This window comes from Thunnus thynnus, chromosome 4 (genome assembly GCF_963924715.1).
Source record: "Thunnus thynnus chromosome 4, fThuThy2.1, whole genome shotgun sequence".
NCBI classification, from domain to species: Eukaryota; Metazoa; Chordata; class Actinopteri; order Scombriformes; family Scombridae; genus Thunnus; species Thunnus thynnus.
The window spans coordinates 6,081,189-6,109,134 of record NC_089520.1 but is presented as its reverse complement, the minus strand read 5'-3'; the positions used below and the strand labels follow the sequence as shown (position 1 = coordinate 6,109,134).

General features: G+C 38.1%; 1 protein-coding gene across 1 annotated transcript in view; it reads right to left on the bottom strand.

Annotated features, from left to right (window-relative positions):
• Positions 1-1,577: 1,577 nt before the first annotated feature.
• LOC137180787 (glutamate receptor-interacting protein 2-like) overlaps positions 1,578-27,946 on the bottom strand; it is a 132,875-nt gene continuing 106,506 nt past the window's right edge. The window contains exons 2-6 of the mRNA XM_067586035.1: positions 9,475-9,552; positions 4,804-4,939; positions 4,513-4,658; positions 3,435-3,521; positions 1,578-1,657 (exon numbers count right to left, since the gene is read on the bottom strand). Coding sequence (XP_067442136.1) covers positions 1,578-1,657; positions 3,435-3,521; positions 4,513-4,658; positions 4,804-4,939; positions 9,475-9,552 — 527 coding nt within the window. The remainder of the gene's footprint in view (positions 1,658-3,434; positions 3,522-4,512; positions 4,659-4,803; positions 4,940-9,474; positions 9,553-27,946) is intronic.

Here is a 27,946-nt window from a genome sequence, read left to right as displayed (position 1 = left end):
AGTTCAGTCCAGAATTTCTAAGTGGTCACCCAGTAATTAATTAGGACAAACAACTTGGGAAGGAACAAAGTATAATACCATAATGTATTTAAAATATGTTCTCATTACATTTGTCATTAACAAGGTAAATGTGACAATTTAGTGTGATATAGATTTTAGGTCATTACCCAGCCCTACTTCAGACTTTGGTGTCCACAACTTATGTCCCAGCATTAACGATAATTTTGTTAGACTGCCATCTTTTTTCCTTAGAATATGAGGTCTGAAATTCTATAGATGGCACTCTCTTCCCTGTCTGCTACATTCACTGCTCATACATACCTTTTATAGGGCTTATTCAAAACAAATTGGGCATGTAAAAGGCAACATTTTCTTTGCAGTAGGGTATTTTTCCCAGGAGGATTTAATAACAGTGTAAATGTTTATGTATTGAATCTACAGAGGGCTGAATCACTGTTGCGTTCCATCAGTTAAACAGTTGCAAAGCTGACATTTATATGAAAATGTCATGGATTATTACTTAAACATGAAACATGAAGGCTGAGACAGACACATGATGACAACATTAAAGGGATATGAGGTGATTCATGCTGCTGCAGCTATGAGTAACACATAACTGTCAACATACCAGTGATGGTCACAGGAAATGACACCGTTATCCTTGGGGTTTATTTGCATGAGGGCACAGACAGATCTCTCAGACTCCTGAATGGAATTGGCTGCGCTCTGCTGCTGTTAGTTTAAACTCGATGGAGGCCAGTGCTCGCCTGGCTTTTATTTTTCCTAGACATCACTTGTTTTGGAAGGTAGAAGGGATGTGCAGAGATCCCAGCAAAATTATTTGTATCTGTATTTGTATTCGAATAAAAGTGGAAAGAGGCTTAAAAATCCTGTTTTTGTTTTTATGACACTTTTGATTTTAGAAAATTAAAGTGTTACAATAAGTGTTCATGAATAAACTACATTACAAAGGAGGTCCTCACATCAGGTCTTGAACCAGAGTCTCCTAGATCATAGATGACTGCACTGATTACTGAGCTAAAACTTCACTCATCGCCACATACAGACAGACCTCTACCTATTTATACACCCATAACACAGTGACAGCACACCCTATAATGTGCAGGGAGGAACTTCAAAGGCAATTATTGCTTTGAACTTTTCATTTATTGCCTATTTTTTACAACCTAACTTTGTGGAAAGGGGAACAACAGGTTATGGAGAGTCCCTTGTAAGAACTTTGCTAGTGTCAGTAGCTCAGCTTTATCTCTGGTGAACACCCCCAACAAATATTTTTTTAAATTTGTATGAAACAAATATTCATATAAAACTTTGCTGAATAATGTATTTGTATTTGGGCATACCCCTAGAAGGTAGTGCCATTTTCACCCCTAAAAAGACATACATTATCACTCTCCCTGGTTCTGAGTGTAAATATGTTTGTATATCTGCTTGGATATGTTTCAGTATAACTGCATGAACATGTGTGAACATGTGATTTTCTGTGAATGTGTGTATATATGAACATGTATGCATATACTATATCTCACTGCAGGTGCATTAGCGTGCAGTCAGTGCTACCTGTCTGCAGGGCCTCCTGGCCTGACATAGGTGACCACTAGGGGGCGTGACTTGTGCCAGTCCTCGTGGGTACCACCTGGAAGAAGAGGAGAGCAAAGCTGATCAGTCATACAAGTCATGAGTGATCTCATATGACTAGAAACCTTCACTTCCCCCATTAATTTCATTCAGTATGAGAATTACAGAAACTTAAAACATGCTTCAGACATGTAATCCATTAGAGTGAGCAATTCATTTCCTTCACATTTTGGTCAAAATTACAAAGTTACTGTATCCACTGTAAGTTTAACTCAGAGGATAGAAAACAATAACAAAACATGGATGCTGTAAAAAGGATGATGTGAAATTGGTTGCTTACACTAAGAGGTTTGTTATTGAAGCTTCAGCTTGACAAAGTCAAGGAAGGACAAGTTTTTAAGACAGTGTCTACTCTAAGCTGCTTATTTAGCGACAATAAGAGACTGTCCTGACTATACAAATAAGACATTTGGTCATTTTTTGAAATGCTTAAAATGACCTATTCTTATGTTTACCTGACAAACTGTGGCGGTGGTGTGAATAATGACTGTTCTGTCTGGAAAATATTGGTTGTTTACTGAATATAGACTGTATATATTAACTTTTTAGTAGCGAGGCCAAAAAAGCAAGACATTGTAATACACTCACTGAGAACTTAATTAGGAACACCTGTGCAATTTGATGCAGTCCAATACAACAACTCTGCCATAAATTCTACTTTTACGAAGCTTATACACTTTTGGCTCTTGTTGACATTGTCAGAAAAGTGATAATTTTCTACTTTATATTTATGACTGAGGTTGTAGTGGGTTTTGGTAGACTGGAGTGCATAATATTAAAAAAGTGTTCCTGATCTTTTGTCCACCTCATTAACATACATGAGGGGGGCAAAATATTAGGAACACTTTTCAGTTTAACGCAATATTCACCTTTCTGACAATTTCAACAAAAGCTGAAAATGTATATGCTTCATAAAAGCATAATTTATGGCAGAACTGTTGAATTGGGTTGCATTAGATTGCACAGGTGTTCCTAATAAAGTGCTTGGTGAGTGTATCACCGCAAGCTTTAGAATTGGATGTGATTTTGACATCGGAGACTGTGGTTTGCATCCTTTCTAGGTTCATGTTTTTGTTTTACGGTAAAGGTGAGCCTCCCCTAACTTCAACCAAGTAGTTTCAGTTATTTAACCCTAACCAAACCTTAACCATAGAGGTGGCAGTTCAAATTTGCTCCTCTGGGTTGTTTTTGGAACAAAGTATTGTCTATCATCAAGTATGAGGAGTCAAAAACATGACACTGACAAAAACATAACACTGACAAAAACATAACACTGACAAAATAAATGCAACAAATTACTCGCTATAATGGATTACCTATTACAACAAATTTAAAGATTTTCACATTAAAAAAAGTGAAAAGAATTGAAAGTGATAGCTGCCTGGGTGGCAGGCAATCAATCTAAAATGTTATTGTATGTTTTAGAAAATGGACAGCAGAGATGTACAAATATAGATTTTGTAGTTAATGGACTAGAACGTCCAAATCACTGATACATTACTGCAGCCTTTCCTTTAACCATTAGTTGTTTAAGTGTGCCATTTTAGAGGAGTGACAGCAGAAAGAAAGACTGCACTTTTGTATCACTCCTTAATCTTTTTTCAACTTTTAAAGCTTCATTTTATTATTTTTTTTCAGTGCCAGCTCAAACAAATGATGCAATGTCTCTATTTTCTACAAGGCAGGAAGCTGTGATACTGCAACAGGCATGTCACAGATAACTATTCATGAAGTTCTCCAAACACACAGTAATGGGCTTTTTTACTCATGGTTACCTCTCATGACGAAACCAAAGCTGTTCCCCTCTTTGTGCAAACAGATGTCGATTGTCTTTGAGATAACCCCTGAGGTGCTGTCTGGTGCTTTGAGAAATGGGTGTGAGGGGGCAGAGAGAGAGAGAGAGAGAGAGAGAGAGAGAGTGAGGGGGAAAGAGAGTGAGAGGGGGAGAGAAAGTAATTTATACTTTAGCTGTTACGTATTTTCTAGTGAAAGTAATTGAGTCATTTGCTTCTGTTGCTGCAATAATCAAGTGCAGCTTTGTTCACATACACTAAATTTCATATTATGTTAATGAAGCATAAACATTCAACACAGAGAAATGAAAAAGCATGAACCAGAAATTATATTATCCTATATAATTACGACACCACAAGAAATACACTTCTTTTCTTGTGGGGGCAGACTGAATTACACCCGGATCCCAATATGTATGCAGTACACTGTGTGGGTTTTGATTAAGGATGCTTGTACTTCTCAATGCCTTTGCTGCTTTCACTGTAGCTATTAAAGGCTTTACAATAAACTCAAATAAAGATATATGTGGGGCTTCTGGTACTTCAGTCAGATCATGAGCTCATCTTCTGTCTGCTAGCAGCTGTTTGTTTTAGTTGGCATTCAGCCTGGAAATGGCATACCAACGCAAGGGGCCAACGCTGGTATGGGCATGTTGTTTTAGTTTAGTTTGAGTAACAGATCCATGGGTTTAAAAGCTGTTACAACTCTGGAAAGCTATCACAGCGGCAATCGTCAGCAAGTGCAATAATGGTCATGGAAACAGTAGAATTAAGGCATTTTCATTATACAGTAATCTACCAGGAATGTGTGCATGCATGTATTTCAATGGCCAGTGTGTGTTGACAGTTGACATTTCATTGCATTGCAGCAAAAATTGATCCACCCCTTATTTTTTGGTTGCATCCATCCAGCACCAGCAGATTGGCTGCACTGACATGAATGAGGATGTTGCACTTTTCAATTTAGTGCTTATGTCACTCTGATCATAACGTTAGTGCTGCTATTACTTTAGAAACCTATACAAGCACATGGTGTTACTAATATGAACTAATATTGTACCTGTTGGGGGTAGTTCGTACTCCACCTCCAGAAGAACTCTCTCTCCTACGTTCTTCAGTAAGCTGATGATCTCTTCATGGCGTAGTTTGGTCAGATTGATGCCGTTCACTGACTTGATGTAGTCACCAACATTTAGCTGGTCACTCCTGCACAGAGGAAGCACGAACAAATGTAAAAGCTTTCATAAATGACACAGGGTTGAATCACAATGTGCTTTTTTAACATAATGTGGCAGTTATATATTTATTTTTTATACTCCTGAGTGCAACTGTGAGATGTTTTATTACAGACCTAGCCGCCAGTCCTCCTGGCCGTAGGTTCGATACCCGTGGTTTCCCGTCCTTGTCAGTTCCTCCTGAGATTGTGAGGCCCAGTGTGCTGCCCTCTTTCTTCACCAGCTCCACCATGGTCACCCCCCGCAGAGCTTCTAACCAAAAACACACATACACATAAAGACAAATACACACACACAAAACAGGCAAAGAGAAGGACATACCCACACGCACACACACACACAAAGATGTAGACACAGACACAAACACTCAAACACACAAAATACACCAAAGAGATAAGTGGTTAGTGGCTGCCCTCTGTCCATTATGATTCCCGGATTAAAGCAAAGCTGAGATATAAGAAAAAAAGAAATCAAAACAGGTTCGCCGCTGTGTGTCCTTGAGTGAGACACTGATCTCCTGTCCGCTCAATCTAAGAGAGTCCGCTGAAATGACTAAAATGTAAATGTGAAGATCAGATTAGATAAGTATCAGTTAATGAGAATAAACAAAGGCTCATTGTTTCTTGCAGTCAATCCACTTGAAAAGTTTCTGGCAGGGATGAAAAGGGCTCGAAAGGTTAAAATCATCATCATCAGTAACAGAAATTACAACAACTAAACCAAAACTCTTTAGAGAACACTAAATGTATGAAAATAGATTCTCTGTGACACAAACATAACTTTTATTAAAAGGCAAAATAATGTATATACACATATTTAAACTGTGTGTTACTGACATTATTTTCACTCTTTTCTATTGATCACTTTCAAAAAATCCTTACAAAGTCCTTGAATTTTAAACAGTTAACTGAGATGGAAATCAAATCAGTTAAAGTCAAATTAAAGTTAGATATAATCAGAACATCTTTGTTGATTAAATATTCTGATTACTGGCGTGCAAAACTATAAATACATGAGATCAAAATGAAATGTGGCTCTTAAGTTCATAGTTGGGTACATCTGCAATTCATACACCTATATATGGTAGTGCACATTTTACTGTCACTTAATAATGACCAAATGGTATAAATTCATTATATTTGGGTTCTTACATAGTTGTTAATTTGGAAAAATTCTTAATAAATCAACAATCATTTAACTGACTAAATACTTAGTTTCTAGAGTGTAGTTTTGAGTGTCAAACTACATATTAGGATATTAGATTCTTTCTTAAAAACTGTGTGGGCACTTACCAACTAAACCAACTTTTTGTTTTCTCTCATAATTTCTACCGAATTGCACCAGTCTTCCTGTAAAACGTCCTAAAAATACTGTTAAATACCTGCAAATTACTCAGAAAATTTCTAGGAAATTACTATAAAATTAAGGGACCTGTAAAATAAAGCGTTATCTATCTATCAGATGACCATGTTGCTTTAGGTCTTCACATTTTACATAGTGGCACATTTTCAGATTGTCACTTAGGACAGATTTTTGACATTGCAACACTATGTGTCCACTAAAAATTTACATTGTATCTAAAGAATGAGGAATCTAAAAAATATATAATATTGCTTTTAAACCCATTATTATTGAGAAAATAAAGACATTATTTGGATACACTTTGAGACAGTCTTAAGCTTGTTTAAAACTAAAACCCTTTACTAAACCCACTGAAGGGAATTCTCTGTGGATGTGATAACGAGGATCAAGGTAGGGTGGACCATTCTGACTATTTCAACAGGAGGACAAAAAACTATTGTACAGTTCTATATTCCCTTAACACTTAATTAAACTACTGTAAAAACAAAGGCATCACGAATTTGAGAAAAAAAATACATGTAACCTCTTTTCTAACAAGTATAAACTGCAGCAGGTCAGCTATTCTTGGGGTGAGTCAAGGCTTGATGAGGTAAACAACTTAATAGGTTGACTTGGGAGCCATATTGCAGAGCTGCAGAACTGCAGAGCTGCGGAGCTCAGTTCCTCTGCTTCTTTGAAGTTAAGAGTTTATGACAAAAGTTAATGAACAAAGACTAGTTTCTCCATGACCATGTGCACAGCTATTTGACCTACAAAACATAATCAGGTTGGGTCCAAATCATCAACCGCCATTTGGACATGGCACTGACTAACAAACTGCTAGCAATGTTAAGCATTGGGATGGTCCGATACAAAGGATGCTTACAACAGATGAATTGTTTTCCTCTGTCTGTCTGCACTCAGTTACAGGACTATAATAACACAGTCTTACATATAGCAGCTTTAAGTTGTTATAAGTTAAGTAAGTTAATAGTATGTAAGTATGCAAAATTAAAAGAAAATGATAACTTATAGCTAACGGTTATACAGTTCAATTTGGCAAAGAAGGCTCTGCAAAGAATCAGCAACAAAGATTCAGTCAAGACAACTTACTGTATATACCATTAATGAACATAATGAACATAGCACATGAAGGGAAGGTTGGGGTGACTGAAGGAGTTGCACCAGCAATATTAGCCATGCTGCACACCTGCATGAATATAATCAGATGTTACTAGCCACACAGCTGTAAAATGAGCCAGTTATTGTGAAACATGTGAATCAAATTTAGGAAGTTCTGGGTTTATGAGTGAAAGGTCATGGATTTTAGTCTGAGGCAGCCAGATAATAAGTATAATATAACCTTTGAACAGTGCTGATAGAGACCTGTACTGCAGATGAATACCTGTCTCTATATCTTCCATTTTTACACACATACACACACGCACACAAACATGCACACACAGGTGAGATGAAGCTTTGGTGTGATAGATAGCTAGATTAGGTAAATCCCTCAGGCGACACTCAGGATCAGTGAGGTGCTTCACACCGCAGTTATCTCTGGTGGATATTACAACACACACATATTCATGCAGAAACACACACATACATTATTTGCAGAAAGTCACTCATTCATTCATTAGTCCTTGTTCTGTTCATATTTGCATAAAAGCACCAACGCCTTTGAAAATATAGTTTGAAGTTGAGAACATTTTCTGAGCTGAATCCATCACAAAATTAGATTTTCCTCCAGAGAAATACAGAAATGGCCATGTTGGGATTAATAAAAAAATATCTAACACTTTATGTTGATGCTCAGGGAATACAGTTATGAGATTTTTGATATTATGCAGAAATAAAACTAAAAGTGTTTCTACTCAGGAAATGTATGTTGTATCATTAGATGCAACATAACAAAAAGTACAAATTCAATCTGTCTCACACACATTCAGATGCATAGCAGCAACAAGGTAGTAACAATAGTAAGAAGGACAGATGGAATCAGCAACAACATGACCGTGGAAGGTGATTGAGACAAACACTCGATTGTAAACCTGTAAAGCAAGGTGACACTGGAAACCCAGCATGGAGCCGAGTTACGTGACTGTGCATGGATGAATAAAGACGGATAAAGAAAAGATGGAGACAGAAAAGAAGAGGAAAAGCGAGCGAGAGAAGGAGAGAGATGATGGGAAGCTACATGGAGGGATTTGGTTTAGTTGATAAGAAGAAAAAAAAAAACACATTATCTGGACAAAAATGGGAGATTTGATGTGTGAAAGAAATCCATATGTGGGAGAAGGTAACAAAGACCTTGCAAGGGTGAAACAAAGGATGAGAGACGAATAGCAGAATAGATAGAATAGAATTTAAATGGAAATAAATCATATAACAGAGAATTAGAGGACAGTTCTCACAAGTGATAAAGAAATGTCAGAACACATCTTTTAAAAGTCCAACTTAAAGAGTAAATAACCCAGTATTTTTGTTATAAATCAGATTCATAAGTTTTGTTTCTTCTTAGCTATGTTGTTGTCTTCTTGATGTAGGATTTTGGAAAAAAAGAAAAATACTTTTCCCCAGATTTTCTGCTTAAATTGTTTTAGAAACTTCTTGCTCTCTTAATGAGGGATGAGGTCATTCAAACATGTAAACCAACGTTAAATAAGTTGGGATGATAAAGGTAGTTGTATTGGATGAAAATGAATGGATGAGACTGTTGAAAAATCTTTTTTTAATGAGAAGGTATGGAGTTTCTTTATAAAAATACAAGAAATATTATTGTGAATTTGTTGGTTGTTATAACAGATACATATTATGCCATGGAATATTACAGAGAAAAGGTTTTGTGGAACAGTTTGCTCTCAGGGACGTTTTCAGCACAAACACATCTGTTCACAAAAAAAAAAAAAAACAACCCTGCAACCGTTGTTGTTATCAGACTATCTCTGCAGTCATCGTGAGGTTGCCCTGCCATTCATACACAGAGTACACCAGGATCTGATAGTGAACCAGAGAGAAGATTACCCAGACTCAACAGTGAAAAGCTGGTTTTGCAAACGTCTCAGATTAATTAAGTGAATTCACATCTTCAAATTCTGCTTTTGGCATGTCTGAGACAAATTATGACCACAAATCATTCTGACACTTCAAAGTGGTGACAGTGAATAGATAGATAGATAGATAGATAGATAGATAGATAGATAGATGGATAGACAGACAGACAGACAGACAGACAGACAGATAGATAGATAGATAGATAGATACATAGATAGATAGATAGACAGACAGACAGACAGACAGACAGACAGACAGACAGATAGATAAATAGATAGATAGATAGATAGAAAGACAGATAGATAGATAAATAGATAGATAGATAGATAGATAGATAGACAGACAGACAGATAGATAGATAGATAGATATTGATAGAAGTGGTACATACCTGGTATACTGTGTCTTCTTGAGGCCATGGTGTGTTCTGGTCCAGAGATATCCTTAGTTTTTCCATACGGCCCGTCATCTAGAGAGAGGAGACACACAACAAAGCTTAGAACTGGTATGTTTATACATTGTTTTTGTCTTAAATATTAAAATGGTAGTATATACTGTACCCTGCGTATTAATGTCAAAATCAAATGTTTGAAGAACAATTAAAGCCACAGGTTTTAAAATATTAGATGCATTCTCACTGTGGTGGCCAAAATATGCGGCTAGTTGACAGCTTATCAAGTTAGGAGACAGCCCAAACTTTGAAGGGGAGGGGGGTGGTGCAGTACAATGCACTTCCTGCCTCAAGATCAGAAGTTTCACAATGTACTTGTACTAAGTGAATAGTCAACAACATCAACAGCAACCTTCTCCACAGTGGCGCACGTACCAAAGCACAGAAACTGTTCATGCTAAAACTGCTGCTACATACATGTGTATTCGCCAACAGTCACTCATCTTTCAACACATCTAGTCTCCCTCCCTACCCATGAATCATATCATTCTCCTCTACACACTCCCATCTTGTAGAAAAAACAAAACAAAACAAAAAGAACTCCTTTTCCAATGTAACTCCTTTTGTAGTTTCTGATTTTATGGGTTGAATCATAAGGGTATACTGTCTTTTTTGTGGATTTTGCTCCTTAGGCTACTAGGTGAAAACAGAGTCCTGCCTTTTCATGGCAGGTCATTATAAATGATTGTATCTTACAAATCTTCAATACATGAAAAACCAATAAAAAAAAAAGTACAGTTCTTCTCTTATGACCGATCAGGTATTTCTGTATTTCCTTCATTGCCAATTATTTGGCATTTTTCTTCCATCCTAGCCACATTGCTGTCAGTCCATTGTTCAGTTGGTCCAGCACTTTGGTCAAGTGGTGAGCTATCTTGAAAACTGTTACATAGGTGGGGTTGCCATGAAGCAATCATCCAGAAATCTGCAGAGGATTCATCCAAATGATTTTGATAATCCCCTAAAAAAATATCAAGAGCCTCCTACAGGTCAGTTTCCACTTGTCTAGCATGTTAGCAAAGATTTTGGCACAAGCACAGGTCACTCTAACAGTGTAGAAATGAGCCTGAAATTACACATCTATTATTTATTAAATATCCAATATATTCTAATGTTTCCTGTCCAACTGAATAGATGCAGCAACAATGGGTCTTCTGGCCTTTAAGAGCTGCAAAATGTCCTATAAATGCTGTTTTAGGAGTGTTTCCTCCCTGACAAGTGTAAGAATTGTACAATATGCAATGTAAATACTTGAAAAACCTCCCTCACACATAATCCACTTAGCAGTATCACATGTGCAATTGCATCCACTTTGTATAAATACCGTTGTAAGACGATTACACGTAAGGGAGATTTTCCAGGCACCTACACAGTCAGTCACTGTAACTACATTTCAGTAGGTTGATGAATTGGCAAATGAGGCCATTTGGTGAAGTTAGTCTCCTCCCTGGTTGGACAGTGAAACCATCATTGTTATATGTCACAGGGGGGTAACAGATAGTCTGTTTTATAGCGTCTGGCAGGGATTTGTAGCAGATGAACATGTGAGGATTTTAATATTTGAGAAGTTATAAATTCAGTTATGTTCAAATCTCCACAGGTGTCTGAAACTGCAATTTTAAACTCATGATTTAAATGCAGAGGCTGGAGTCATGCCAGAGGTAATCATTTAAAAACTCTGATGCTGAATTACCAACCAAGCTAATTCAATCAGACATTTTGGTGAAGGGGGGATAGAAGAGTCCTGCAAAAAAACAGGGTGGGATGCAGAGGACAAAGGAATGAACATTGTAGGTTGAAAATATTGTATGCTATTATATAATTTATATTAATTTATATTATTTATTGTATATTTTACCTATAAACTGGATGAAGGTTGCCTGTAGGAGATGCGACATGCATCAACATTGATTTGTCCAAACTGCTGCTGTTGTTACTTCCTTGCTGGTAATTGGAAATGTATCGGACAATGACAGAAGAGCTTTTTGGACACCATGTCATGGCTGTGGTTCACCTGAAACTGGGCTGAGAAAACCTGCAGGGCTGCAGTTTCATTTCTGCAGCTGTGGACCGGTGCCACCTTTAAGCAAAGTAACAACAGCATCAGTTCTTTGCCTGTCGGTGGTGCTGATGTGCACTAACTAAAGGCAAGGAAAATCACAGCTTCTGGTGTTTTGAAACTTGCAGACAATGTGCAACTCATTCATCATTCTTTTTCTTTTCTTTCTCTTTTTTTTTTTTGTTTTTTAGCTGCAGGGTTGACTCTGCTCTGAGTGCATCCTTCTGCCTACTTTGGAGACGGAAGGAGGAAGGGCAGATGCAGAAATCGAAAGCAACCTTTAAACGATAAATATTTTTTTCTTTAAAAACATCTTAGAGGTTGTAATTTTTGGTTTTCAGGGAGTCATGAGCATTTATTCTTTGAGATTAATGTACATATTTTAAGGCCTCATATATGATAGATGAAGGATATTAAGTGTTTTACTAACCCACACTCTTTAACTCAGTTTGACAGCAGCTGTGACAGTGAAGCTGAGGCTGTCATTGTTGTTGTGGCTCTGAGGGGAGATGATCTGTCCTACTTTACAACCTCTGTTCCATCAGAGGGGTGGGATAAGTTTAACAATTCATAAGCCAAATCCCAACTACTTCCATACCCTACTCCAGAAGTGTCATTAAGTTGCATTATAATCAGGGACAATTACACCACAGCTTAAACATAAATGTCTCCGCCAAACTTGCAGAATAAATATGTATTTTTAACGCTTTTCAGCACCTGAGGCAGCATTTTAAACCAGCTTACTATCATCAACACAGCAGAGCAGTTGGGGAAGGATTTCAATATGCTGAGTGTCCTGCGAAATCCTTTATCTCCTAAGTTGTGCTTTTAATTCTCCTTTAAATTACTTTCACACTCCGTAAGACTGCCTTTCAAGTCTCAGTTTCACTGTCGCAAAGAAACTGCAATGGTTAGTTTGTTTCTTTTAGCTATTGACTTAAGCTCCTGTATGTAGGACATATTTCACGATACTGTCAGCGAGCATAACAAATGGTTTTAATTTTTATATACTTAAAAAATGTAATCCGTAACAGTGGCTCAGTGGTTAAAACTGTTGCCTCACAGCTTCCTTTTTTTGCATCCAGCATGTGTATGGTTTACCATCTCCCACAGTCCAAAGGTTAGCTGAATATGAGAGCAAATGTGTTTTGTTAGTCTATATGTTTTTGCTTCTGATAGACTGGCATTTTGATTGATAAATCCTTAATTGGTGAAACTCGTCTGTCAGTCCGCCACTTTGGCCCAGACTGAAATATCTCAGCAACTACTAGGATGGATGGCCATGTACAGAAATACTCCAGAGAATGAATCACACTGATTTTGGTGATCCCTCAACTTTTTTGGCTTTTAGTGAACTTTTGGTGAACTGCTTTGACAACTATTGGAGTGATTGCTGTGAAGTTTTGTACAGATATCCAAACGCCCAGAGGATTAATCTTAATGACTTTGGTAATCCCCTGACTGTTCCTGTATTTTTTTTTTTACATCTCAACAACTATTTGATGAATATTTATATCTTTCCCTTTCCTGAAATTCAGTTCATTATAAAACAGTTAAAGAAGGCATGTTGTTTCGGAAATGTATGGAATAGTCGTAAGAACGACGTTTATATATTTAATTTTATAATGTTGTCATTCGCAACAGTTGCCTATTTACACATCTAGCAGACACAGAGGAACATTAACATTCATTTGGAGTCAAGTCAATTAAAATCAAGTCCAATATTCAATCTCCTTGTAGCTCTGTTTTGGTCTCCACCACCTCCTATGTTTACCAGCTAGTTTGTCTGTCTGCCAATTGGTGCTGGGCAGGGAGGATAACATTTAATTTGATGCTAAAAGGCTCCCTAGAGCTGAGGGACACTGCAAAGCCTGGTGATGTCTATCATTGGATAGAAACGTGTAAGTGTTCACTGCAAACATTTTTCACTTGCTTATTATGATAATACCTGCACATGGCAATTACAGCAGTTCAATATAAAATAAAAAACAATAAGAATTTCAAGCCTAACAGATGTTTGACTAATCCAGGACACTTATACTTCTATTTTTTTTCTGTAATCTATATCTACCTTTTGACGTTCTTTCTCACATGAAGACAATGTAATTATAAGACTGTATGACATATTTCTTTACCGTACAACTGCATCTTAATGTACGAAGTAATTTCCTGACTTCCAACAACCTCAATAGATGAAGTGTTTTCCCTCTCATAATATCCATACATGACACATTTCCCTGCCCTCCAACAACTTTGAAAAATACAGAGCTTTCCCACCGGTAACATTTAGAAATCAGTTCTTTTCCCAGCAGTGACAGTGGAAAGGAGGCCATTGTTGTTTTGTCTCAGAGTTTAGTGATCTTCACAGAGGTGTAATAAGTTTAATAATTCATAAATTGTGGATTAAATTTTGCTTTAAACTGCTGTCATAAGTTATCAGGCTGGCTGCTTTCCTGCTGTGGGGCTGTCACAGACATAATGGACCCCAGAGGCTGCTCATCAACACACATAAACAGAAACACTTGCACACAAACTAACACGTTTGAGCCTCAGGCAGCAGAGAGTGATGCATACTCAGAAGGATTTAGGCACCAAATGTACACCTGCATGTGCACGCAGACACACACAACAGACTGAATATACAAATACAAGTCCTACAAGCAAAGATATTTAAACAGTAACTTGCACACACAGTGAGACATAAAGAATGCTTTAGGGAACTTGGCCATCTTTGTCTCTCTCACTGGATGTAAGACAAACTGTTTTAGTCACAACCTTTTCCCTGCAGCAGTATGAATCCTCAGCTCTTGTCCTCCAAGTCCACAAATCTCTTGTGCAAGTGTCTTTTTTTCCCCCTGACTGAGGTATCATGTTTGTCACAACAGGCATTTGGAAGTATAACACATAATCTGTTTGCACTAATAATCTTTTTTGAAAGGATATACACATCAACTGCACTCTGACACGTTTTCTTTTTAGGCCTCTTTTTTTGCTGCCTTTTCTCTTGATTCCCTTACTCTGCCTGATAAATTAACATCTCTCGGTGAATAATTTGAATGTGATTAGGCTAATGACTACTGGCGCTGTCAGCTCACTGAACAGGTTGAGTTATAGACGAGGCATCGGGCCAGATTTTCCTCCTGCAGTAGAAGCACTGGCATAATGCTTACAGTGCAGGCATCTTCTTCAAGCGCAGACGATAACGACTCAAGTACGCGCAGGGCGGATTTGACAGACTACAGGATGGATGTCATCGTAAAGATCTAACTTATTTTTGTGCAGAGACAAAGTTCAGATTCATCACTCAGTAACAGCAATAACACTATTGCTGAGTGGGTGAATGCATGTTTTGTAATGAAATAAAAAAAAGGAAACAGGAGTTGAAGATATAGCTGAAGGTTTCTCAGACTACAAAAGCATATTTTAACAATTCTAGAAATAGTATTAGCATCTGCTAATGCTTGTTTTTGAGCACTTTTAATGTTATATTTCAAAAATGCAATGTTGGTCTTTGTTGCTTTCGTCTTATTATTATGGAATTGCTATAACTGATACATTATAGCACAGAGAATTGATCTTTTCACACACACACACACACACACACACATACACATACATACATAATATATAACGTAAATTACAAAGTACAGGTGTAATATCTACTTGTTTTACGTGGTTGCAGGTGAAGAATTCCACCTGTCAGTTTTAATGGATCGTGCTTTATACAGAAACACCTGCTAGGCCTGGGTGTGTGTGCATGGTTGCATGAAGGGAATACTAACAGACAATGCACTGTGGTATCTTGCAGGATTCCCTCAAGCTTTCAGCAAAACTTAACACAAACACACACATACACACAAACATTACGTATACAGTATAATCACACAGACAATCTCTTTGTTCTCGGCCGAGGCTGTTGGGGATGTATTACTGACACTTGAGATTGAAAAGGATCTGATTGCTTCATAGAATTTCTCTCTACCGCCTCATAATCCTGCAGCAGTTTCAAGCTCTCTTCACCAAACTGCACAACAAAATGTAGATTTCAGTTATCCAGGTACAATGTAAGGTTGAAATTAAATTATGCGCTGGTTTGTACTAATGCAGAGTTCCTCCCATTATCCAACAGACTTCAACTATTAACCTATGTCTGCAAAAGTTGAACTTTTCAAGAAAATTTTGCAAAGTTTTAATCCAGATGTCTGGGTGTCTTTCAATCTGCAAACCACCAAATATTCTGAATCACATAGCAGTCATGTGAAGGTCATCACCCAGTAAACATTGGTGGAACGGTGATGTGTCCTTGGCCAAAAGTGGTTTCAGTATAACTGAACTCATGAAAGTCAAGTCAAATAGCTTTTTAGCAGACATGTGCACATATTTGGAATACAGATATGCATGTGTAAGCATCATTTTCTCCTTAAAACAAATATTAGGGCTGGTCCAGTTTAGCTGAAAAACTGCAGTAAGCAATCCAGTCCATGTTCCATAAATGGACTGGACTTCAAAAACCCATAAAATATTTCTCAAACTTTCACTGTCCAACACATCTATGCATGTTTCTATATTTTTTTTTTCATACAAAAACCTTTAATTTTGTCTTTAATTGGTTGAGAGCAGACATCCGCAACAGACATCCTCTCCACATAGAATAAACATCACAGGGCATTATAGGTTTTAACAGCTGCACAAAACACATTCTGGTATTTTTCACACCGAGACAATGCTTTGTTCACATTGCTGTAGAGCTAAGAAGAAATCACAAGACTGCACCGTTTCATGGCACAATATAGGAGAACAAACACATCTATTAACAAAAGCAAGGTGTAAAAGAGGCCATGTATGTCAAACTTGAGAATCACTGAATGGTTTGATGCTTATAATGCTGCTATAACATCGTTTCTCCAACATGCCCACTAGCCCAGCATGATGTGGACAGGATGCCCCCTGACAACTGTGTGCTTATACAATACTAATATGTTTCTTTTCCTGCACACTTGCTCAACCTGGCACAGCATTACAAATGTGCCAGGAAAACAACCAATCACAGAATTGGAGAAGGTATATTTTGATTGACTGTTTCCTCTCCAATCACAAGGCTTCCATAAGAATACTAAAGAGAGGGATTTTAGATTTCCAGCCACCGGACACGACAGAATCAAATAGTGAAAACAGCAACAATATGCTACAGCGTCAGGTGAGTTACGAATTTTCTAGTTTTGTGATATCACACTATTGTTTACGATGCCTTTGATGAAACCTGTTTCCGGGATGCTGTAGATAGTTCTACTAGTGATCTAATTGAAGATGAAACAGCCAATCAGAATTTACCTTCTCCAGTTCTCCAATTGGTTGATTTTGTGGCACATTTGAAACGTTGTGCCAGTTTGAGCAAGTGTGCAGGCACAACTGAGTGTGCACAGAGAGGAGAGGTCGTGAGAGGAAGAGAGAGAGAGAGAGAGAGCGCATATGAGTAAAACTGAGTGAGAGGGGTTATTATTGCACATTAATATGGGTAATAGCAAACATGCAAACACATTTATTGAGCACAGAATAGATTTTTGTTTGCTCAAAGTAAATTATTTTTGCTTGTGTATAATTTCTCCTCAAAATATAATTTATGTGCTTGCAAAATACATTTTTCTGTGCTCCCATTGAGGCACAATAGTAAGGCCACACAGGTTCTGAGTACTGAGTCCCACATGTGGATAGGTTTAGAAATAACATCACTTCGGTTAAAGTCAAGGAAAGATCATGATTTTGGTCAAATATCAATACGGCAAACATGTCATGTCTTGTGCCTCAAGCCACTTCAGACTTTTTCAGTATCAAACCAAGACCATCATCTTTCCCTAACTGTAGCCAAGTGCTGTGATTGCCTAAACATAACCATACAAATGTTTAATAATACTGTAGTTATGTATGACTGTATGCTGTATTGTAAGAGCAGTTATTGTGTGGAAAACAAATGAATGTTGTCATGAAACACTGTACTACCAATATTGTACTAGTATACTCACACACGCACACACAACGGAGATACTGACATGCATATGCATCAAGTTATTTCAGATTTTGCCTCAAGGTCACCGGAAACCTATTAGACAGACAATGGGCGAGACAGACAGACATAGAGAGAGAGACAGAGACAGAGACAGAGGCAGAGCTCAGGGTAGTCTACAACAATACACACACGCACAGACAAAACACAAAAACACAACTACTGTACTGTAATAGTTACTCAGGGCGATATCACATCATTACACAAAAACATTGAAACACACAATCTCTTGATCTGTCTTTCTCTTTCACAAACACACACACAAACGCACACTTGCATGGCTTTACCAGGGGGCACTGCTGTACTAGCTGCAGCAGTGATGACCTTACATTATCTATGAGGATTTTGGGCTCTTGTGTCACTCTGGTAGAGTGACACACACATCAAACACACATTTGACTCCATTCTTCTTTGTGGACGCAAACGTTGCTCATGTGTATATTAAACGCGAGTGTATAGAAGCAGACACAGAACACATACTGTACACACGCACGAACAATTCATACAAGTAGCCTTCATGCACACCCACACAGCTTGTGGTGTATTTGTATTAACAGCACATAAAATTCATTCATCACATGATCACACAGCAGCACATCAAAAGTCAACCACAGTCACACATAATAAACACACATGGACACGAGCGCATACACATGTACAACTCTGGAGTGATTTCACTGCGTGTGACAGGGATGTGGAAGTGTGGGCGGACCTGCATTATGATCAAAGTTTCACCACACAGTGTTGGATATCACACACACACTCACACACACACACACACACACACACACACACACACACACACACACACACACACAAAGCAGAAACTGTAGTGAGAGTGAGGCAGTAGTAAAGTGTGTATGTTTCTGGGATCATGAAGATGTAGTAATTGTAGAAGTACTAAACTTTTCAAAATTAGTGTGTCTTAAAGTGCAAGGAGTTCAGGGCTGAGGTTCTCAGCCTCAGAGTCCTCAGAGATTGGAGTAAGAGTGTTTTCTAACAACTGGTAATTTAATAAGACATTGAAAAGTGATGCTCAAACAAAAAGGGATCAAGATAAGTACTGTAGCCTCAGAGTTCTGCTGCCGACCCAGCCAAAATCCTGATGTGTTGTCAAGAATCGTCGGGTTGGGGTCAAGTAGATACGCAATGCCCATTAGGAAAAGGGAAAGACACTGAGCTATTACGTGAAATAAGGCAAAAATATAGCCTGGGGCCTTGACTTCAGTCGGATTTAGGGTTTTACCAGTTTACAAAAGTATCAATAGTTTTTTCAGCAAACAAGCCTCAACCAGAGCGATACAATGAATCTACATCATCTACATCTATAATACATGATCATACCTAATGAATATACATCTGACATATGCCATATCTATTAGGGATGTGCAGAGGGCCCAGTATTTGTATTTGTATTTGTATTGGTATTTGTATTTGTTGAGGCAGCAAAATTATTTGTGTTTGTATTCGAATAAATATGGAAAGAGGCTTAAAAATCCTGTTTTTGTTTTTATTGCGCTTTTAATTTTAGAAAATTAAAGTGTTGCAATAAGTGCTCACCCTTTGCTCAAGTATTATCTTACGAAGGAGGTCCCCAGACTGGATCTCGAACTTGAGTCTCCCAGGTCATAGACGACTGTGCTTACTGCTGAGCTAAAACTTTATTCATCGCCTCAGGGCAGACAGACCTCTACCTCTTTATACACCCATAACACAGAGACAGCACAGCGTGTAACATGTAGGGAAGAACATCAAAGGCGATTCTTGCTTTGCACTTTTCATTTATTGCCTATATTTCACAACCTAACTTTTTTTGAAAGGAAGAAGGGGAATAACAGGTTATGGAGAGTCCCTTGGGAGCACTTGGCGTGTGTCAGTAGCTCAGCTTTATCCCTGGGGAACATTCCCAACTCTGGGAGTGATGTCCAAATTAGGAAATGTGCATGTTGAATGTGACTCCCCTCATTGAGACCTGCTGATAGATGTAACAGCAGAGCAGAGGAGAGAGACTGAGATAGCGATGTAACTGACCTGCGTGCTGTTATTTGTTTTTTTTTTCTTCTCAAAGACAAGCAATTTTTAAAATATTTGTATGAAACAAATATTTGTAAAATCCCACTATCTGTGCATTGCAAAATAACGTATTACAACATATATTCGGGCACGCCCCCAATATCTACATCATATCATGTTACAAAATGTGTTTTCCAACTAAAATAAGTGGTGCAACATAACTAAAAATGGTTTGTGAAAGTCTAATATTACAAAAAAAAAACTGTATAACTTTGCCCAATGTCAGCTTGGATCAGTTCCAGCCCCCCCACGACTCTCTAAAGGATAAGCGGGTGGATAAAAACTGCATCAGTCTGTGTCAAAATAGGCCTGCTGATAATTACAGATGTAACCGATTTGCTAATGTAACAGAAATATTTGGTGTAAAGCAGGGACCACGGCTGCTTCACTGTACAAAATCTCAGTGTCTGTTTCTGTCTGTTATCCAGTGGTAACAACAATTACAATACAATTGATAAAAGACCAGTCCATATTAAGTTGTGTCATTTTTTGTTTTGTTTCTGTTTTTGCAAAGTTACAAGTTTTATTTATTGTAAACAATCTATTTAACTATGCCTGAGAAATACTTACTTTTTTCTGCCATGCTAAATAAATAGTTCACTACTCACCCACACAGACAAGTATTGAGTTGTTGAATGTTACTGTGAGTATCATGCTAAAGTCCTCATATATTGAGGCTGTAAATAAATGGCTGTAAGGGCCATGAAAGGGTTTTTTCAGATTAGCACCACAGAGGGTTCCCTGATAAATCTTGTTAATAAAATCAGTTGTGGTTTCTTCAAAGATACACTTCTGAGTTTAGGAACCCAAAAGGCATTTTAGCTATCTCAGAAGAAATGCTTTTAGAACATACTGCTTTTAGAATGCTGAAAATTGAAAAGTCACAACATAAATGGATTTAAAACTACAGTTATAAACTAAGTGAGCCTTTTCTGCCTGCTCCCCGAGTTTCCTCTGTGGCAAAGCAACATTGTTGCATAACAACAACACCACTCTTTAGCACTCTGTGAGGTGAGCAAATCATGCCTTAGCCTAGTTTTTTAATATAACCCAGAAGGTATTAAAAGAATTCATATTGTGAAAACAAGCAAACACTTAATGAAAATCTCCAAACAACAATGTATTTGCAAGGCTGCAACAATAAATGGATGTCCAGAAGGTACTTACACTGTACATAATAGTAAATATTAACATAACAATACTGTCTATTTGTGATTTTTTGTTGTCTGACTTAATATGCATAAAACACATGAATGAGCTGAAAATACAGGAGTGTACTGTGTTTGTATTGGGCAGCTGCCAGATCCGAACATCTGAATTAAAAGCAAAGCTGGATGCTGTTGACAAAAAGAGCACCAATACACAGCAAGGCTTCTCTGGGTACATAAAAGAAAACAGAAGATGCTATTGAAAGGGGGTTGAATAAAACGTCGTAATGCACTCAGCCTATTTCATTTTGTTGAATAAGGCATTTAAGCAGACACACCATTATAATCAACCAGCTATTTACCAAACCACCAGGTAGGCGTCACAATACAAATGAACTAGTGTGCTGCTGAAAAAGTTCAGATAAAGGCAGAAGCACCTGCTCAGTCACAGCTACAATACAGAGCGATTAGCAGAACAATTGATGTGAAAAATACTCTGATTCTAAAGACAAACATGCTTTTCTCAGAAAAGGTATCAGTTCATGCATATCATCAATCATTACTTTTACCAACTTTTTTAATGCTCTAAGTTGTATTGTAACTTGATCTAAAATACAACAGTTATCCAGATGATATTCAGTATGTGAAGTCAGAATAGCAACATTATCAGCCTTTTGTTCGAATGCTTACAACTAAATGTGTTTATGTTGTTCTGACAACAGACACTCTTTCAGTAGCAAAGGCAGAAATATCTTGTTATACTCCTACAAAACCTCTTACAGTGGAACTGAGGGTGGATGGTTGGCCATACAAAGAAGGCGACTTTGACTTTAGAGACTGCATTTTGCGTCTTGTCTTGTCTTACCAGTGAAGGCAATCTTTGTTTACCTTGAGAAGCAGCTTGATTCGCAAGATCATAACATCAAGAGATCGTGCGAGAATCCATCTTGTCAGACTTGAAGTTATTGCACTTGTGTCCGAACCACCAGTGGATTGGACCGATCAGCATCCTTTGAGGATTCTCGCATTATCTCGTGATCTCACGAATCCAGCTGCCTTGTAAGGTTAAGACGGTGATAGACGGTCATAGACAGATGGTTCATCCAATCACCTGCCAAGTATTTTTTGAAAGTGCCTGCTCTTTTCCAAACAGTTTCAAAGGATGACTTATCTTCTCTTTTCTTCTTTTTCCAACCTTCAACAAATAGTTTTAGTCCCCTAAACTTCTCTAAACTGTAGTTATTCATGAGTCATTACAGAGTAATGAAACTGCCTTTCCTACACACATTTAAAGATCAAACAAAGTGAGGTGGGTAGAAGGTAAGGTGGGATGGTGAAATGGGCTTTCAGGGAGAATGGATCTGTTTTCGGTTGGCTCAGTAGCATCCTTTATACAAGTTGAAGCTAAACATTGTGGTGCCCACTTAGTGTACTGAAGGTCAGACTAAATGAAACAGTTGGTGTGTCATCATCAAACAAAGTTAAAGGAGAAGTCTGGTGATATTTTACTTATTGTCAACAAATCCTATGAAAATACAAAAAAACAACAATGAACTAATCCTACTAACCAGTATTGTCTGTGTAGCCAAATATATGTTAATTTTTTGTGCCATAGACCTCAATTTTTGTGCAAAAACTATTAAAAATACATCAATAAGCCACACCGATGCTTTAGGTGACATAGACCATCCTGCTGCCATAAGTACTTGCTGGAGCAACAAATGCACTTCTTATTCCTGTTTAAGTAATGTTTGCTAAAAAACTACTGTGCCCAGCTGTTTTAGGAAATTACTGAGAAATTACTGCCTTCTGTCAAATAGACAGTACACCATTTTTACAGATTTACATCTTCATTAGAAAGGAAAGGTCTTGGGGCTGAGTGCCACCGACAGGGTAGGAAAGTCAGAAAATATTGTACAAGGGATTTGTTGAAAGTAACAAAATGATCACCAGCTTTATTCTTTCACTTTCCAAACCAGAAGATCGTGTCTAATATCAGTTTCATAATATCAGACAACCTTTATACTGAATTTCTCATATACAAGGTTCCCTATATGGATGTTTTAACACCCTTTTTGTGTTGAAAGACTCTTTAACTGTGGAGCTAACAGATCAGAAAATGCTAATGAGTACAAATGAATACAAATGACAATATTTTGTCAATTAATCATAAGAACTTGTTGGTTTACACATAACGCACATGTACAAAAACATAGCAAACCAAGCAACGTGATTGTGCATGTCTGCGGTTACCTGTGAGTGTATATATGGCACGTACACACACATACACACACACAGGCTCTGAGTTATTGCATGGCAAGGCGTCTGATTGCGGTCATTATGATGCTGAAGGAGGTGAAGATGTGTAATTAGCTATTGTCCGCGACAACGCTGGTACACAGCGCGACAGTGTTTAACACACATATCTACACACACGCACACACGCACACACACACGCACACACACGCACAGAGTGGTAAAATGAGGGGAAACTATACCACACACATTAACTGTATCCCCCCCCCAGCAAATATAACACAGATGGAAATATAAACTGAAAAAAAACAAAAGACAGGACGTGCACAATAATGCATGCACAGTACACACAAAATTACCCTCCTCCAAATACACACAAACTCTGTCACCCTTTGCACATTTTATTTCACACCCCCTCATTCAGACACACACATACACACACACAAATGCACGCGCACTCACACACACTCAATCAGATATCTCTCACCCACACATATAGAGCGGCTATGGATGGAACAAGCAGTAATTAGGACAGTTAATGGCTTTTCTGTTGTGGTTAATTGCAGCCTGTATGGATCTAGTTGGGGGAGGGGGCACGGGCAAGGAGATGGGTATGTGGATCACCACTTTAGCTATAATGATCTTATGTTGTTCTTTTCTTTTTTTCTCTCCATCCCCTTTTCACCTCTTCTCTCTCAAAGCTCTAAACTTTATTTGTGCAAAACTTTCTAAAAACCAATGACACAAACACTCACTGATTACAAGACAGTAGGAGGATCAGTCTGAAAATGTACAACGTACATATATATAACCCTTATTGGCTCTCCACACCAGATTCAGTCATACCCCATACCTCATCTCACCTTTGATGGCCAGGACATCCCCCTTTCCTCCTCAGTCACTAATCTGGGTGTTTGACCCTCAGCTGACTTTTGATAACCATATAAGACATCTATACCTCTTTTTACCTCTCTAACCCTGTCAGATGTAGAGAAACTTGTCCATAATTTATCTCCTCAAGACTGGACTACAGCAATGCGCTCTTCACAGGGATCCCTGGCAGGAACATCCAGAAGCTCCAGCACATTCAGAACAGTGCTGCCAGGATCCTGATAAGAGGGAGAAAACAAACTGTTCTGTTTTCATTGCACTGGCTCCTTGTCTCCTTCAGGATTAACTACAAAGTCCTGCTACTCACATATAAATTAATCAACGGACACGAGCCTCCCTACCTTCAGGAACTGATCACACCACAAACCTCCACCTGCACCCTCAGATCTGCCAGCAGCTTGCTCCTCTGGGCCCCCAGTACCAAGCTCTGCACCATGGGGGATCGAGCCTTGTGCTCTGCTGCATCACACTTGTGGAACAGCCTTTATAACCATCTGAAGTGTATATATCCATCCTAGTGCCTTACCACACTTACATGTTGTTGAATCCTATTAATGTTGTTGTTAAGCTGATATGCTTATGTTATCTTAACAAAACCAAGTAGCTGTTGAGAGATTTGGAGGTGATTACCAAACCAGTGTCTCTGTTAGGCTGTGAGTGAATGTTATGGTCTATTGTGATCAGTGTTACGTGTGCTGGCAGGCCATTTACATCTGTACAATGTATATTTGCTCACCTGATGGTCTCTTTTCTTATATGTAAAGTACTACTTCCCAGGCATTAGTAGATCACCACTCTACAATAAGTGAAATGAGTTTGCACTGCATTGTTAACATGTGCTTTTTCCTATTTTCCTTATCCACATATAATGCAGGTGCCTACACTGGGGGTTGCTCTGCTGTGCTGTATGTTATTGAATTCATACTAAAGAGCAAACATTATCCATCCTGACTTCCTGTGTTTTGACTGACACTCCAGGGCGAGAGCCATCCTATATATGCAGACATATCCCTATCCTATTTTACATATACTGTATGCACAAAACCTTTTTAGTAACCAATGGGAGCTAAAAAATCATTGAGCTAGACTTTATTCTTGGCAATGATGCAACAGGAATTAAAATAAAATATATCAGAAGGTACAAAACAACATAAAATATGTAGCATCATGACAGATGCATTCCAACTAAGGCTATCCATCAACATCATCATCCACCATCTGAAATATTTATCATTCAGACATATCAAGATAAACAAAATGCACACATATTAATCTACACAGTTGACTGACTGCAGCAGAAATGGGCCAAAGCAACGTCAGAAAACACTGACAGCAGTGGGTGTCAACCATAAAGGAAGAGTCTTGAGTCATGCATATAAGTTTTTCCTTTTCAACTATTAGACACATATGTCACTAAATCCTGTAATAGGAGGCAAACCTCCCTAAAACATGACAAACAAAAGGAAAGCTGTTTTTCAAAAAAAAAAAGAAAAGAAAGCAACGTCTCACAGCTGAAGAGAAACAGGCACGAGGAGAAAACAACTTGGCAGGTGTAGGGCAGAAGGAAAAAAAAAAAAAAACTTCAAAAACTCCTTTGAAGTTAGTTTAGTTTCTTTCTGCCAACATCTCTATGCCGAGGATCTGACAGGATGCACGGTTAACTATGTTGACAAGGTTCAGGAGAAGGCCGGCGAAAGGAAGCAGAGAAAAGAAAGACGAAAATAAGAGGTAAGTGGGCTTTGTGGTGAGAAAGACAGTCGCGTCATTAATAAGTCACATGTTTTGATCTCCATCGGATGCCATATACGCTTCGGTGATGTACCTGAGCACGGTTTGTAAGCTGCTGGAGGAGGGTTATCTAAATGCCCTAAAAATGTAAATGACACTTAGTGGAATTGAGAATGAAATGAGATAAAGACACAAAGAGAAATTTGTATGTCTGTCAGAGCAGACTTCACTTTCATTAAAATGCATTAAATATACAAGTGCAACCTATGACAATAACATGTTATCAGCGTGCACGTACAGTATATGTGAGTATATTTTGTGTGCTGTTCAGCCGCATCACCGTCATGCTCTTGATCACAGAACGGACGACCTCCCGCAGGATTATGGTTACAACACGCTGAGGGGAAATGCAGTTTGCAGGGAACAGCGGAGAAGACTGCACGCGTCATGCACAGCTGATGATAACATCCAGCATGCTCATTGCCTCACAACAGTCACTATTAAATTGTCAGTGTGGTCAGCTCAGTAATGCTCAGAAAATGAAGTGGATCAACTCGAGCAGTCGGCAGAGAGCCAAGACAGTGATAAACCCCCTCATCATTTATTTATTCTCCATTTTCCCTCCATTAGTATTTTATGTCCTTATTTCTTCAACAGCAATAAAAAGATTAAACCGATCCCGAAAACAATATAGACAGTCAAAGAAATGAAAAAAAAAATCTGTTATCCCCATTACAGTGTATTTTAAAGAAAAAAAATATAAATGAAAACTACATTCGCAAACTCAGACCCAAAACTGAGATCAAACTCAAGCCATCAAATCATGATTTGTCTCAACCCGCTGTTCTCCAAAACCTTTGAAGTGAAATGATGTGAGTCCTCCACAGCGTCTGTATCTACATAAAACTAAAAGAAATAAAATCAGCTTTGTGGGTTTCAGCACATTCCCAGCACTGTTATCAGCTTAGTTAGTCTCTGAGGCCGTTGCAGAGAATATAGCTCCCACTATGCTCATTGGTGCATGAAATAGGATGGTGCTCACCTTATTAATACCCCTGATGCATCTTACTAACTCTACTAAAATACAGTATATTATAAAGAAATGGTTAAAACTAGCTTAGTGCTGGCATCTTCTTATTCATCTTCATCCTCTTGTTCTAGTCTGTACATCTATTGCACGTCTGTCTGTCCTGGGAGAGCAATGCTTCCTCTGTTGCTGTTCCTGCATGTTTCTTCCATTTTTTGCCATTAAAAGGTTTTTGTTTTCTTACAGGGAGTTTTTCCTTATTTGAATCAAGGGTCTAAGGACAGAGGATGTTGTATTGCTGTACAGATTGTAAAGCCCCCTGAGGCTAATTTGTGATTTGTGATATTGGGATATACAATTAAAATTGACTTGACTTGAGGTGTTTGAAATACTTCAAGCTCAGACTGTCAACAGTGGTTAACAGAGTGCTAACACAGCTGAGCAAAAACCATGTCATCATACTCTCAAGTTTTGGAAATTCAGCTGAAAATTTGAAGTCAAATACACAAAATGGTTGCTTCTACAACAAGCAAATTATTATTACAGCTAACATGCACTTACTGTAGCAGTGCACACTATGCTAATGTAAGGTTTTGAAAAAAATGTTACTTCTCCTACTAAAATAAGTTGAAAAATGTGAAATGGAAGAAAGCTTTCTTCTTTCTTCCAATGCATAGGCAGCAAAACATACTGGTGGCAAGAACAGTAACAGCTGGTCTATACCACTGGAGGCATTTCATATATGGAGGTTCAACAGGGACCAAATTAAAGTCTAACCATCTCTCACTACAGCAGCACAAGCAGGTAAACAGAAATGAAAACACAATGAATATCATACATTTACACATTTCCTTAGCTGTTAAACTCAACTAGCTGCTAAACAGACATGTGGATGATTTGAGCCTTAAAAAACATAAAACAAAACAATATGGAGTTCAAATAACCATTAATTGCTTAACCGCTGAGAATATTTTTGACTGGTTACGCATGTCGGTCTATAGTTAATTGGCATTCTAGGGATGGGTACTGAACTCATTCATTCCAGTTATTCATGTTAGATCAATCAGTGCCAAATTTCGGTACCTTGCAGGACTAAGGGTGAACATAAAACACACATTTATTGACCGAAGTGTCTCACACAGAGGCTACGACACTGACAGTAGCACCAA